Genomic DNA, 15,838 nt, shown 5'->3' on the forward strand with positions numbered 1-15,838 from the left:
TATTGTCTCTAACAAACAAGAGCAAGTTTTTATTATTGTCTGTCCTCAAATACTTTGCCCATTTTTGCATTTCTTCCTGAAGGGAACAAGAATGCCTGACGTAAAATTAGTGACAATCGATTGAGCAAATGTTCAAATTAAAAGTTAGCCAAAAGTGTTCCTTCTCTTTTTTTATCTTTTAAAAATCACCTTCTGTCTTTCTCCACTTGTCAACTTACTTTTTGAAGCAATTTTAAACATCAGGGACGGTAAGTTTGGTTTTGCTGACTGGCTGCCTCCCAGGTCATTGTCAATAGTTTCCATGGCGTTCACCAAGTTGTCCTCCATCGTCTCCCTGGTTAACAAAAAAAATACAGATGATCAGGCAGAAATATGAGAGTGATAATCAGAGATATAAAACAGCATGAAAGATGTGCAAGATAATCATAACATGAAGCCATGAAGCCAAGAGTCCATTAGACATTGTGCATAACAGAGGTTGAAAATTAAAGCTTAATTTGGATTTGATTCAGAAAGAGAAGATAAGAGAAATATTTTTTTAATCATCTTAGAAAAGATCTTTTTAAAGCTTGGTGCTTTGAAGAAAGCACCAAATAGTCAAAAGAAAAACCGCCCACTAGATTAAGGTAAAGTATTAAATTTTTTAAACACTGAAGCACAGCAGCATCAGCTTCCATTCATCTTCATAATGCAGTGAGTGACAAGTGTCATTGCAAGCCTTTTTGATTTGCCATTTCAGTAAAATTTGCTCAACCCAGAACTTTGAGAGCACAGAGGACAACGTGACTATAGCGGCAATGATCAACCAAGCTGATCATTTACTTAGTCATTCATTTTCATTTCATGTGCATTTTCTTTGATTTCTTTGGAGAAAAAAAATGAAGTTAAGAGACAAGGACCACATTGTCCAAATGATTTTTAAATTATGTAAATGGTAAATGGACTGATTATTATTTAGTGCTTTTCTACTCTCTCGGAGTACTCAAGCGCTCTATACAACATGCCGCATTCACCCATTCACACAAGCACTGTCTTCTAAGCTGTCTTCTACTGCTCACTAACTACCATTCACACACATTCATACTCCGATGGACGCGTCGGAGAGCAACTTCGGGTTAATATCTTGCCCAAGAATATTTGGAATGCAGACTGGGGGGAGCCAGGAATCAAACCATCGCCTCCTGAGCTACAGCCAGGAACCAACAGCAAAATTCTAATTGTATTTTGTGCTACTTGGTTTCAACAAAAGAACTGGCTAAGAGCAAGTCTAGGCACACCAAAAATAAACTTGATCTAAAAAGATATCAAACAAAATTATGAAAGTAGCAAAAGTCATACTGGAAATGGTGTAGTGCTATTAATGTTAGGTCCAGTTGACATCGTACCACTATAATGGCACAACGAGCTGATTCACTATCACTAGGTTGACCAGTTCTCTTTTTTGGATGGCCAGTGAGCTGATTATCTTTCAGACACACAGGTGTCAAGTACACCTCTAAAACTAGTCAAAATCCACTGCTTGAAGAAAAAATTGCAGATACCATTTGTGTGTGAGCTGATGACACAACATATATAGGATGTTTAAGCTGTTGTGCAATTGTGCTCAGGTACACTACCAGTCAAAAGTTTGGACACACCTTATTTAATGGTTTTTCTTTGTTTTCATTGATGTCTTCAATGAGAATCTACAAAACTATGAATGAACATATTTGGAATTATGTAGTAAACAAAAAAGTGAAATAACTCAGCATGTTTTATATTTTAGATTCTTTAAAATAGCCACCCTTTGCTTTGATTACTACTTTGCACACTGATGGCACCTGAAATGGTTTTCCAACAGTGTTGAAGGAGTTCCCAGAGATGCTGAGCACCTGTTGACCCTTTTGCCTTTACTCTGCGGTCCATCTCATCCCAAACATCTTGATTGGGTTTAGGTCAGGTGACTGTGGAGGCCAGGCCATCTGGTGCAGCACTCCATCACTCTCCTTCTTGGTCAAATAGCCCTCACATAGCCTGGAGGTGTGTTTGGGATTATTGTGCTGTTGAAAAATAAATGAACGCAAACCGGATGGGAACTCTTGTCGCTGAAGGATGCTGTGGTAGCCATATTGGTTCAGTGTGCCTTCAATTTTGAATAAATCCCCAACAGTGTCACCAAAAACGTGCCCCCACACCATCACACCTCCTGCTCAATGCTTCACAGTGAGAACCAAGCACATAGAGACCATCAGTTTACCTTTTCTGCATCAAACAAAGACACAGCAGGTGGAACCAAAGATCTCAAATTTGGACTCATCAGACCAAAGCACAGATTTCCACTGGTCTAATGTCCACTCCTTGTGTTTTATTGGCCCAAATAAATGACTCCTGCTTGTTGCTTTTCCTTAGTTGTGGTTTCTTAGCAGCTATTTGAACATAAAAGCCTGATTCAAACATATGTGTCTGCTACTGGAACTCTGTGTGGCTTTTATCTGGGATCTAATTTGAGGTGCGCTGTTAACTTGTGATTTCTGAGGTTAGTGACTTGGACGAATTTATCCTCAGCAGCAGAGGGGACTCGGTTGGTCTTCCTTTCCTGTCCTCATGTGAGCCAGTTTCGTCATAGCACTTGATGGTTTTTGCGACTGCACTTGGGGACAAACTTGAGTCAAAGTGTTAGCAATTTTCCAGACTGGCTGATCTTCAGTTCTTAAAATAATGATAGACTGTCATTTCTCTATACTTAGCTGATTGGTTCTTGCCAATAATATGAATTCGAACAGTTGTCAAATAGGTTGGTACACAGCTAACAGCCCTAACTTCTGCACAACACAACTGATGGTCCCAACTCCATTAAGAAGGCAAGAAATTCCACCAATGAACCCTGACAGGCACACCTGTGAAGTGAAACCATTTCAGGTGACTACATCATGAAGCTCATAGACAGAAGGCTGAGGGTTTGCAGCACTATAAACAAAGCAAGAATCTAAAATATAAGACATATGTAGAGTTATTTATCAGTTTCTTCTTTGCTTCATAATTCCATAGATCTTGCTTCATATATTTGATGTCTTCAGTTTGTATCTATAATGTAGAAAGTAGTAAAAATAAAGAAAAAAATGCTGAATGAGAAGGTGTGTCCAAATTTTTGACTGGTAGTATACATCACTAAAAAAAGAGATTGCTGTGTTTCTCACCTTTAGTCAGCAGAACTGCTAGGAAACTTGAAAAACTCCATAATTAGAAGCCCTAGTCCTCTAATTTTTAAAACAAGCTCATCACATTGCCTCATGCATACTTTGACATGTGTGAGAGAACAGCAGTCCTGCTGCATTATCAGATTTAACTGATTGGCGTGGCAGTGTACAGAGTATTTTTTGCCAGCAACTCAGCATTTTTGCAGTATTTCTCTCAACTCCCCTAAGAGAACCATAGTCCTAGATGAAGTGTGTGGCAGGAGGAGCCCAGTGTCAGGGCAAACAAGGTGGAGCCTTCAAACTCACACCGTCCACACGGTGTTTCAACAAACAGAGACACTGAATCGGTGTTTTGAAAACATTTGGAATGACAAGCCTTGAAACAATGGGTCAGTTCAAATCGCCTGACAGAATCAAGATTGGGTAGGATGCTGTGGACTCAGTAGCTGCACAGTAATGTGACATACTGATGGAGCAGTCAAAGGCTCGCTTTGAGAAAGTCCAGCACTTAATGCCATTTGTTGATTCCCAGCTGTTTAAGGAAAGTTTCTGCCACACAATATCTGGCTCTCTCTTTCTCTCACTCTTTGCTAATAGTAGAACATCATTATTCTTAATCAAATATATCACCAAAGTACAAGTCTAATTGATATGTTAAATGTAGTTTGAGGAGTGAAAATGACTGTTATACTATATAGTAATATAGCATGTTAGCAATAACACACAAAAGAAGAAAATGTTGTGAGGTGATTTTGAAGTTTACAGTTAAATCCTGTGCTACATGATGTATGTGGAAAAGTCAGACAGCTAGAGAGGATAATGAGGTGTGGCTGCACACTGGGTGGTTAGATGTTAGTCATGTGATTGGATCACCAATCCAGCCGGTGTGTGTTTGAAGGTTCCACCTTGTTTGGTCACAGCTGACTATCATCTCTTAGTTTGCGACCTTGCTCCAATTTGCTTGGCTCTTCACATATTGCACGTGTTATATTGAAATGGACTGTGTGGCAAAACAAATCACACCCATCAATGCTATTTTGCCCCAATTTGTAAATCTGTTTCAAGTGTTGCTATAACAAGGTGGTGCTGTAACGTCCTATCAGGGATGTGACAGTGCAGTTATTGGGGTTGTGAATTATATGTGTTTGTTAGCCCACCCACTCAATATGACCACCACACACCACTCTCTGCAAGGTAACATACTGTGCCACAGCAAGCTCCAGTTCTTCAATCTTCCTCTCCAAAGATGTCTGCAAGTCACTTTTATCCACAGAGTACTCCACAAAGAACGCCTCAAGGACAAACGCCACGAAGATACTGAAAGACAAGAACAATCGCATGCAACATTTAGCAGTTCTTGTCCAAATTGTATAACTGCATGTACTCAGAACAACCACTTTATCAGTTTAATATTGAAGACATCATGTTTCTGAGGCAGAACCGGGACCATTTATATTTCCATGATATCCAAGAACATTTTAGAATTCTAATTTGTGATTTTTTAAATATCACAAGCTTTTTCTTCTATCATGCTTGTAAACGCTGGGAAAACCAAGGAGTTGGTGGTGGACTTCTGGAGACGCAGACCCACCACACTGACACCGGTGAACATCCAGGGATTGGACATTGAGATAGTGGACTCTTATAGGTACCTGGGTGTTCACCTGAATAATAAACTAGACTGGAGCCACAACACTGATGCTCTTTACAGGAAGGGTCAGAGCAGACTCTACCTGCTGAGGTGGCTGAGGTCATGGAGTCCAGGGAGCGCTTTTAAAGACCTTCTATGACTCTGTGGTGGCATCTGTCATTTTTTACAGTGTTGTATGTTGGAGCAGCAGTTTATCGGCAGCTGAGAGGAAGAGGTTGGATAAACTCATCAGGAAGGCCAGCTCTGTTCTGGGATGCACCCTGGACCCAGTGCAGGTGGTGGGAGACAGAAGGACTCTGGCCAAAATAACATCTCTGATGGACAGAGTCTCCCACCCCATGCATGTAAATGTTGCTGAACTGCAGAGCTCCTTCAGTGACAGACTGCTGCATCCTAGATGCTTGAAGGAGCGTTTCCGCAGGTCCTTCCTCCCTGCAGCTGTCAGACTGTACAATCAAAATTGCTCCCAACAATCATAGATGTTTACATCTGCGCTGTAACTGCAATAAGTTAATTAACCGATTTGCACTACAACCTGGGTTTGCCTCTTATCTGTAGTTAATTTTATTTAATTTAATAACTGTACAGTACTCTGTTTATAGTAACCATTGTCCTTAATGTAAATATGTAAGAAAAAAAATGTGTATGTTCCTGTTCTGTGTCCTGTGTACTGTTTGTTTGTATATGTGTCTTTCTGGCTGCTGTTACAACCAAATTTCCCCTTGTGGGACAATTAAAGGATTATTCTATCCTATTCTATTCTATTCTAAAGTACCAAAAAAGTCACACAAAATCTAAAACTTTGTGTATTATATATGATACACACATCCCACTTTGAAAACCCTCACACTGATACATTAATCCTGTAAGCCTTTACACTGATCATATTCTACTTTGGGGAATTTCAACATAAATGAAACAGTGTTTTGCTAAACCTTTTCCTTACTTTATGGCACTGACACTGCTACAATAGTGGCCACTATTAATAAACATGGCTACTGTTTAAATAAAGGTGTCAGAGTAGGCCGAGTTATCAACACAAGATAAAAGGCGAGGTTTAAAGGTGGATAGGAGGATAAAAAGGTGGTTTAAATTGAGTTTTTCACTTAAAGAAAAAGGAGCTAAAATGGATATCTGAGGGACTGCAACAGGTAATTAATATTGTTGAACTGTGAATCAGTGAGTTGCCTACTTCTAGGACTCTGTTTGAGGGGGAAACTCTACTTTTATAGAGTCCTATGATAAAACACCCAGTGCAACTCACCTTTAAGCATCTAGTGGTTAAAATGTGTCAGACATAAATATAAATAATTATACATATTCTTCTAGATTATGGGAACAGCAGGACTTGTTTTTGTGGCCGACACCACACCAGTGATGAAAGTACAACACCATTAGCCTTACTTGAGAATGACGATGACGACTATGATGTGGAAGAGGACGAAAAAGATCCTGGCCGAAATGTGGGTGACGGTGGCAAAGCCGCTGCTGAGAAGTGGAGTCTTGTTAAGAAATGATAACACAAACAGGAATCAAACCTGGCCAAAGCAATTATTCTCAAACATTTCATAAATGTGGCAGATGATTTTATTTGCAGTAGAATGAACGTCACTGGAAAAAAAAAAAAAAGGGGGGGGGGGGGGGGGGGTTGTTTTGTTTTTTTTGCCTGTCCCGTTTGGCTCTTTTGCCATCAGAATTATTGTCTAAAGGCAAAGAAAGATGCCCAACGGATTTACTTTACCAAATGGACCATCCCAGCCTTGCCGTAATGGTCTATTTGATTCACCTTTTATTGTTTATTTTATTTTCACTTGCTGAATACGGGACAGACTTGACTGGGAGAAAGAAAGGGGAGAAAGAAAGAGGGAAAGAAAAACAGCTGAGAAGAGGGACGGTGATAAAGGGCAAAAAACAAAAACCAACAAAATAAGCAGACAAAAAAATACATATATCGATCACCTGGATCACCTGTTGAGAAAGAAAAAAAGAAAACAAGCAGAAGAAAACGAGAATAATAGAATAAACAACATCAGAATGATATATGGGAATATGACAGTAAATACTAAATATTAAACATTATTGTGCAGCACGTAAGATTGACAGCGCACAGTGTGCTTTGAGGTAGGAGCCAAAAAGGGTGTAGTTTGTGTGTGTGATCACCCGTGTGTACACCTGTGAGCATGAACGCGCTTGTTTTTAAAAGGTTCCTTCATGTAATGATCTGCTAGAGGGTGTGGGGGGCCACAGCCCCGTCCTCCAGGGCATGAAGCAGGTATGGAGGAGATCAAAACTCCAGACATCCAGAGGCCCTCAGAACACTTTTGTGTTCAGGGGGAGTTTTTGTAGTTTTGAAGACGTCTTAAAAATTCAAATCGCTGCTGGTAACTGAAAACAAGAGGTTAAACACAGAAAATGCTGAGACATTCAGCTAAAGGATATCATGCCATTGGTTGACCACGGTAAGCTCAAGCAGCAGGATGAAGGAGGAGACCACATCGTTGAAGTTATTCTTGCAATAGTTGAGCTTTGCAAAGTCTGTTCCATTCAGCAGAGGATTACCACAATATGCCTTCGCTGGATCGGTGGAGCTCTGTTCATAAAACGTCACCTTCCCTTTAAAGAGCTCCATCCCCACCATGGCAAAAATGTAGTACACCACCTGTGGAGGAACACCACAACGGACAGAACCATCTTCACAAACATAATGTCAGCTTCAGTTTTCAGACCCCTCAGCAGGTTGAGGCTCTGCATAATGCAGCGTTTGTAGGTTGGCTGGTCCTCACTATGTTTTAGAGCAGGTGTGGGCAACTCCAGGCCTCAAGGGCAGGTCTCCTGAAGGTTTTAGATGTGTCCTTGATATAAAACAGCTGATTCAAAGGGCTAAATTAACAACATGTCTTGTAGTTCTCCAGAGGCCTGGTAATGAACTAATCATTTGATTCAGGTGTGATGACCCAGGGTGATATCTAAAGCCTGCCCGACACTGGCCCTCGAGGCCTGGAGTTGCCCATCCCTGTTTTAGAGTGAAGTCTCTACTGAAGGTTGCCCTCATATTGGTGATGGATCTTTTAAGACAGAACCATCATTAGGGCAGCTAACGTCATCTGTGCTTTGTTTTAGTGTTTGTTAACAAATGCTACTATGACAAACCAGCCTGCTGTCACAAACTCACAATGATAAGCTGTCCGAATGTGAGGATTGCTGGTCCAATCCTGATCAGGGTGTTGATGATCGTACGAAACCTAGCAAGAAAATAGACCTCACTGTTAGTAAAGCAACATGCTCATGCCTTCCTACTGTGACATCCATTTTTCATTTGATGCATCTAAGGATTACTGCAGGATCACCACAAATACAGATGATTTTTATACAAGGATAAATAAATGAATAAGTTAAGAAATGTAGTTAAACCTTTTGATGCTGTCCACCACCCGTATCAGTCTGAGGACTCGTAGAATGAAAACAATGTCCAAGATTTGCCGGCTGGAGAAATGACTCGCTATAATGGAAACGGAATTAACAAATTAATGAATTAACAAAGACCAATAGCTTGTATCATCCTGTGTTTTAAAATAGTTATTGTGATTGACAGGGACACTCAAAGTAAACATTCAAAGATGTATCTAAAATGTGAGTAATTAAGTTTTCTTGAATTGTACTACCAACAGTTCAAAGACCAGAACAGCAGGAGCTTTAAAGGCTAAATCATGAAATCATTTTTGGGGGGAAATTGAGCATTTATACTTTAGTATTTTATAACTTAATTTTCAAACTTTAAAAAAAAAAACAAAAAAACAAAAAACAACAAACTTGTGAATTTGCATATCCAAAGTTTTAATTTGTATTATATTAGTTAGTCTGCATTTTTTGTTTGTTTGTTTTATTGGTTAAAATTGTACTGCACAATTAATGTAGTTTTGGGGGCGGGGGGGGGGGGGGGGGGGGCTGACTACATTACACTTGATGACTCTACCATGGCGAAATTTGCCTTTATAGCTACAACATCTAATTTGTTATTGTTGTAGTTGCATGTTTCTTTTCAGTTCAGTGATTTTCTGCCTCTGTTCCCCGACTCCATGCTGGTGTGTACATTCAAAGTCATGAAACAGATTGCATTAAAACAAACAAACAAACAAAAAGTGATGTGCCAGCCAGATGTAAATTTGGCAAGGGTTAAGTTTGACCTTGATTTTGACCCTGTTGGAACAAAGCTTAACAGTAATTAGAAACTCTTACATGACTTCATCACAGAGTTTACGATGGTGGCAATAAGAGCAGAGATGACAATGATTGTGTCAAACCTGAAGACAGAAAACAGAAATAAGAAAATTCAAACTTTAATTTAGGCAGAAATGCTATGAACAAGGATGCTGAAAACAAAACCCTTTTTTCTTATGGCGTCAGTCTAACATCACCAACGTGTCAAAAAACACAAATATACCATGAATGTAAATAAAACGACCTCTTTCTCAGCATCAGTTAAGTGTGAGAAAATCTTCATGTTGTAAAAGAATCAAAAGACTTTATCTTTTGTATTCTTATCCAAGTATTTCAAATTTAAGGAACATTAAAACTAACAAGCACATGTAGGGGGCTGCATAGTGTGGAAGCAAACAGAACATGAAACCATTTGTGCCTAACAAGCAGCTTTCATTCACGGACTGGATCCAGGTCTAGCAATTCATCCAGAAAATATACAAACACAATGATGAATATTTTTTTGACTGAAGTTATCGCAGCTACACTGCTCAGTAGCAAATGTAACACTACTGTAAAAAAGAAATGATAGCATAAGAAACAATGAAGACAAAAAGTATTTCAAAAGCTGCAGCAAGAAACCTTCAGAAGGATCAGAGCTTAAAAACCCAGTGGCAACTTTATTAGGTGCACCAAGATGGATCTAAAGACAAACCTATTGTCATTCTACACGCACATGCACACACACACTAATATCATACCCAATAAAGTGGCCACTAAGTGCAAAAAGTCAAGAAAATCAGGCAATTAACTGGCAAATACAGTGAGGAACATAAGTATTTGAACACCCTGCGATTTTGCAAGTTCTCCCTCTTAGAAATCATGGAGGGGTTTGAAATTCACATTGTAGGTGCATTCCCACTGTGAGAGACAGAACTTAGAAACAATTCAGGAAATCACATTGTATGATTTTTAAAGAATTTATTTGTATTGCACTGCTGCACATAAGTATTTGAACACCAGGCAATCAGCAAGAATTCTGGCTCTCAAAGACCTGTTGCTATGCCTTTAAAAAGTCCACCTCTACTCCACTTATTAATCTAAATTAGTAGCACCTGTCTGAGCTCTTTAAAGACACCTGTCCACCCCACAGTCAGTCAGACTCCAACTACTACCATGGGCAAGACCAAAGAGCTGAAATGCTTATGTGCAGCAGTGCAATACAAATAAATTCTTTAAAAAAAAAAAAATCATACAATGTGTTTTCCTGAATTGTTTTTTAAATGCTGTCTCTCACAGTGGACCTACAATGTGAATTTCAGACCCCTCCATGATTTCTAATTTGGAGAACTTGAGTGGAGTGTTCAAATACTTATGTTCCTCACTGTAATATAAACTAAATTTAACTGAAAAAAGTTGGGTTTTTTGTTTGTTTTTTTAAATAGAACATTAAAATTGTAATTTTTAACGTTTTTGTACGTTGTACCATTTTACCATGTTTTCTTTTGAGCTTTTCTTTTCAGTTTAGTTGTGAGTGGATCTGCCTGCTTTAGGTTTATCAATTACATCAAAAACTATATTTTCACTCTTTCTGATTAAACCAAACTGAAGTTCATTTGAAGTTCAGAAAAGGTCTACAAATGTGCGCGCATTTGTGGATTCAATTCAATGATGGTGATTTTCAATATTCAATATAGAAATGCCCTTGTGTACAAAGACTTTTCAGTCTGTCCAATTCTTGTTGTTCTTAAATGGTTGAACTTTGTGCTCACACTGTCCTTTACACACTATTCAAACACAATCAGATTTCCCAGTGTCATCACTTGAAGTTGTCTTTGTAGAATTTCTAATGAACTTTAAGCTTTATATAACTTGCATAACCCAAGTAAGCCAGTTGCTGGTTTTTGTTATATATTATTATTTTTTGTTTATTATTATATTTCTCATTATTGAGCACTTGTTTAGTTTTATCCTTTATCCTATGTTCGTCAACATATTTTGTTTTTACTTTTGACATTAAACTAAGCTCCATCATTAGGAAAAGTTCACTTCCCAAAGCTTAAAAGAGTAGATAAACAACCCGCTGAGCATCAGTGACTTGGTCGAAGCACTTGAAGGCGTATGAAGGTAAAAGAAGCGGCTGATAATGTAAAAGAAACATTAAATCATGTCACATACCTCGTACTTATAATCTGGGATGTAGATAAGCTGTGTGAAATGCACGCAACACAACTTGTTGATCTTAGATTTGATTCATTTAAATACTTCCATTACTTGTTATATCAACAAATACTCAAAAATACTATACACATATAGTAAACATTTGACATGACACACAAATACAGTACATGTTAATTTATAAATGTCTACGTAAGGTTTTTGTGTATTAAGCACACAGCCTTGGATTACACTGTTGGTTTTGGTCTGCACAGTGGATTTTTTTTTGTTTTTTTTTTAAACCATCTGCCTCATTGAAAAAGCTTGATCGCACCCATGAATAGATGGTGCTGTGTAATGTCTGGATCTCTGATTCCACATGAACACCTGTTAAAATGTACCTTAAGCTGTCTGTAGTTAAATCAGTACTGGGGATTCAGAATCTTTGGTGAGTAAAGACAAAGTGTCAAAAGCACATTAATGACATTATAATGTTATACACTTGTTCTCACGGCATGTTCTCACCAGTTCCAAAAACTGTGTTTGGAGAAGAACACTCTGGGCTCAAACACATACAGCTTCAGCAGAATCTCCAGAATATACAGAGCCAGAAAAACCCACTCTGAGTTCGCAATCATTGGATTCTCCTCATCAAGACCGATGAAAACAGCATTCACCAGTATGATCAGGTCATATACCATAATAAAGGCCCTGGAAAAGAACACATATAGTTCTGTGTTTGTAACTACTTACATCAAAATCAGAGAAAAAAAGAAGTTCAATTTGTATCTCACCGGTGTTGGACCAGTTGGCATAGGAGTTTGCTGGGGGCTGACTGGTAGAGGGAAGGGCACAAACTTTGAAGTGGATGAGGTCTTGACTTAATTGTTATTATTTCAATATTCAAGAGGTCAGCCAGCTGGACAAATGCCACCTTACCTGTAAAATAATCATCCTAGAATTGTAATCAAAAACGTTACAAAAATATAAAAACTTAAACTTAGGTCTATTTTAAATGAATCATCTAATGCAGGGGTCGGCAACCCTGGGCACGCGCGCCAGCTCACGCGAAGGGTTAACTGATGGCACGACCATAGCTGGGCCCGGTGGGCCGATGGTGATTTTTCGTTTTTATGGGCCGATGATTTTTTTTTTTTTGTAACGGCATGAACAATGAGAGGTGGTGGATTGGCCAGATGCTGGCCGATGCGTAAAAATAATTCAGTTGTTTGGTGGTGGCTATGGCGGAGCTTCCACAGAGGCCAGCAGATGGATGAGGGAAAGGGGAGGCAGGAGGAGGAGAGACCCGAGGCGGCCGCCGGTCCGAGTGTCAGGTGAACTGAACTTCAGGTAAGAAGTTATGACCTGCAGTCTATCTGGGTCAGATATAAACCAAGTTTAGGTGGAGTTTATTTTTGTTGTGCTGACTTTTTACAGTCAGTTACAATAACTCGTAGTGCGTACTAGCTAGCATGACGGAGTTTCTATACAGCTGGGTGGGTGCTATGATGTTACTGATAGTGAACTTTATTTTATTCATAAGGTTAGTTAGTAGAGTTGCCAACTGCTCCTTAAAAATGGAATGGTCCCTCATTCAGAGAAAATATGACGCGTTTCGTATTGAGCTGAAAAGCAACAGTTTGTCCCGTACTTCAGCTAGAATGAAAAAAGACACAAAGCTGGAGTTATTCTGCGTCTTTACGCTGTCAGCTGCCTCTTCTTCTCTCATTCTCTCCCCCTCTCTCTCCTGTTGCTACTTCAATCATGAAACTGATCAATGATCAGCTGATCGGCTTTTCTCTCTTGTTTGTTTATCGCCCACTTTGCGCCAGAAAGAGGAAACCAGCGGATGTCACGCTAAACAACAGCAGCACGTTTAAGCTTGATCAGCTGTTGTTAGAATTTATTTAATATTAATTTTTAGTATCAGCTGATGTTTGCTGGAGCCACAGCTGTAAAGCTGCTGGTCATGATGTCGGTTTGGTTATGTGGTGAGAGGGAAACATGAAGATGAAAGCAGGAGATGTCCTTACTGAATCATCAGAGCTGAACAGGTGATGGAGAAACAGGTTTACCTTTTAGGTGACATGAATGAGTTGAAGTTATGAACTGTTTCTGAGAGACAAATAACAGCAGGATCCTTTTCTACGTAGCTGACAGCTGGTAACTGTGCAGGGGCGGGTCAGGTAGGGCATTAACAGGGAAAGGGGGGCACAAAGAAATACTTTTCTTTCTTATTCTCATTTAAAATGTCTCGCTTTTAATAAATAATCTGAATCTTACAACCAAAGTTTTTATCTGATATAAAATGTATAGAAATCATACATATACCAACAAGACAGCGTACATCACTGTTACAACAGTGTCTGTTTTCATTCAAAGACTTTATGGCTTTTCCTATAATACCTGGCCGGTCTCAAGTCAAAGTGCCTGGGCCGATTTTTTGTCCCAGTCCAGCCCTGGGCACGACACGCAGTGAATTAATTTGAGCAGGAGCATTAAAAAAAATAAATGGCCGCGCCAGCAGTGCACATCGCAAATTAGCTCGCATAGACACATTAGTTGTGTCGCTTCTTAATGACGGTATCTTAGCTAACAGCCCCAACTACCAGATTCAGCTTGTAATTGGCTAAAAATCACTTAGCCTACCGGTGAGAGGGACGTTGCTAGCTGGCAGTTTTAATGAGCAGCTGGATTTGTCTCACATTAACTGGCTGGACACAGAGGACATCGAAATGCAGCTGATTGAACTGAAAAGCTCGACTCTGTGGGGGTCAAAGTTTGCAGAACTACAGACGCAACTGGAATCCACAGCTGTGCGTGTTCATGGAGCTGCATTTTCACCTGCTGGACATCACTACCTGACAAGTTTAACTGTCTTCAGAACATTGCAGAGGCCTTATTGACAGTATTTGGCTCTACATATCTGTGTGAGCAGATTTTCTCTCACATGAGTGTCCTCAGGTAGCCGTCTGAATGCTGGACACTTGGAGACCTGTGTCTCTAAGTGGGAGACCAGAGATCACATTAACATGTGTATCTCTGTATTAACAAACGTGCCATATTGGCCCAGTTTATTTTTCTTATCATTGTTGTGAGGAGACCATAAATAGCATTTGCATTTACTGTTGTACAGTTCATTTGCTGTTATGGATAAAAAGTGTCTTTTTTTTGTTTCAGAATAGCTGATAACTATTCGCTGATAGCTGCCAACATCTGCAAACAAATATAATTCTATAAAGTTGTTCTATATAGTGTGTAACTGTTAATATAGAACGTTATTACATTTATTGCTAATGCAATCCTATGGCACATTGACTTCTGAGGAAATATTATATGGCACTCATGATCAGAAAGGTTGCCGACCCCTGATCTAATGTAACAACCTTTTGTTTGTTAAATGCAGGAATTGCAGTACGCCCCGCCAAACTGTTTTCATTTTTCCTTCCCGTATATAGCAGCATATTTGGAAATTTTTATCCCCTGTGCAAGACTGAAAAATGAAGACAAAATGCCAAAAATTGAAGTAATTCTAACTGCCACTTGAGGCTTGCTCTGTAAGCAAGACTCCCATGTGAAAATGCAAAGTTTTACAGTTTTAGAAAGGATGTCTAAAGCGTAGCACAAAAATGGTTTTCACAGTGAGGAAAAAGAAAACAGAAACAGCAAATTCATGCTATTGCTCAAGTGCAAAGTCAAACACACTGGATGTTCACAAAGCAGAGGTTAAAAACCAAGATGCATGGTTTAAAAAAAAAAAAACAAAAAAAAAAACAACATGCATAAGAGGCAGTAGCGTATAACTTGATAGAGACAAAATCATTAAACGAATTCAGGGATAACAACCACACGTGCAGAGCACACACAGAGAAAAATGTATAACTGTAAAGATCAATTAGATTTTTTTTTTTTTTTACTTCTTGGGTTGTATAACATCAGATGTTGTGGTTGGTGGAAAAATAGAAACGCTCAATGATAATGCATTTTGACTTCCTTCATGTGGAAGATGAGTGTGAAGACACTGACTCAGCAGAGTATGCAGAGCTGAATGATACTGGACATCTGAACAATGCCTCAGCTTCAAGGATTAGACTGGACTGGTGACAATTTAATGGCCTTTAGGTAGATTTAGGGCATGCAAGCTGTACTCTGTTTACACATGAACACGCAAAACTGTGAGACAGCCTGGTCACCTACGGCTTTAAGCAATTAAAATGCATGTACATTTAATCTTATTCATAACCTTACCCTTATTCCAAAGCAAATACAAAATGTTGAGATATTTGTGTAGAATAATAGAAGATGTAATGCAGTTCCATAGTTTGTCTATGACATGCAATCATATTCAGTCGTACAGAGCCAGTTTGGCCTTGAAATGTTGCTAAAATGTAAAGAAGGCCTGAATATTACACTCTTCTCATAGCTTCTTAGCTGTGGATCTGGGATCAAATGAACTATTTTGCCAAGTTGCATAGTGACGCACCAGGGGTTTATTAAAAGCTAGACAGAAATTTTACACTTTGCGATGTCTACCACATTATTGACTTTGCCTACTTGCTTAAATTACAATTTCAGGGGCATTAACCACAAGTTTAATGTTTGTCTTTGCGTTTCATCATGTCATTCTCATTATGCCTTTCTCTTCCAACACTGCTCT

At 39.1% G+C, this 15,838-nt stretch overlaps 1 protein-coding gene across 1 annotated transcript in view; it reads right to left on the reverse strand.

The window, feature by feature from the left end:
* The window catches only part of tpcn3 (two pore segment channel 3), a 29,755-nt gene that overhangs the window by 428 nt on the left and 13,489 nt on the right, over positions 1–15,838 (reverse strand). Inside the window, exons 10-18 of the mRNA XM_063475057.1 lie at positions 11,976–12,120; positions 11,707–11,892; positions 9,064–9,128; positions 8,239–8,326; positions 8,000–8,069; positions 7,267–7,486; positions 6,232–6,322; positions 4,380–4,493; positions 219–334 (exon numbers count right to left, since the gene is read on the reverse strand). Of these exons, the coding sequence (XP_063331127.1) occupies positions 219–334; positions 4,380–4,493; positions 6,232–6,322; positions 7,267–7,486; positions 8,000–8,069; positions 8,239–8,326; positions 9,064–9,128; positions 11,707–11,892; positions 11,976–12,120 (1,095 nt within the window). The remainder of the gene's footprint in view (positions 1–218; positions 335–4,379; positions 4,494–6,231; positions 6,323–7,266; positions 7,487–7,999; positions 8,070–8,238; positions 8,327–9,063; positions 9,129–11,706; positions 11,893–11,975; positions 12,121–15,838) is intronic.

Source organism: Pelmatolapia mariae, linkage group LG6, assembly GCF_036321145.2.
Source record: "Pelmatolapia mariae isolate MD_Pm_ZW linkage group LG6, Pm_UMD_F_2, whole genome shotgun sequence".
In the NCBI taxonomy this organism is placed as follows: Eukaryota; Metazoa; Chordata; class Actinopteri; order Cichliformes; family Cichlidae; genus Pelmatolapia; species Pelmatolapia mariae.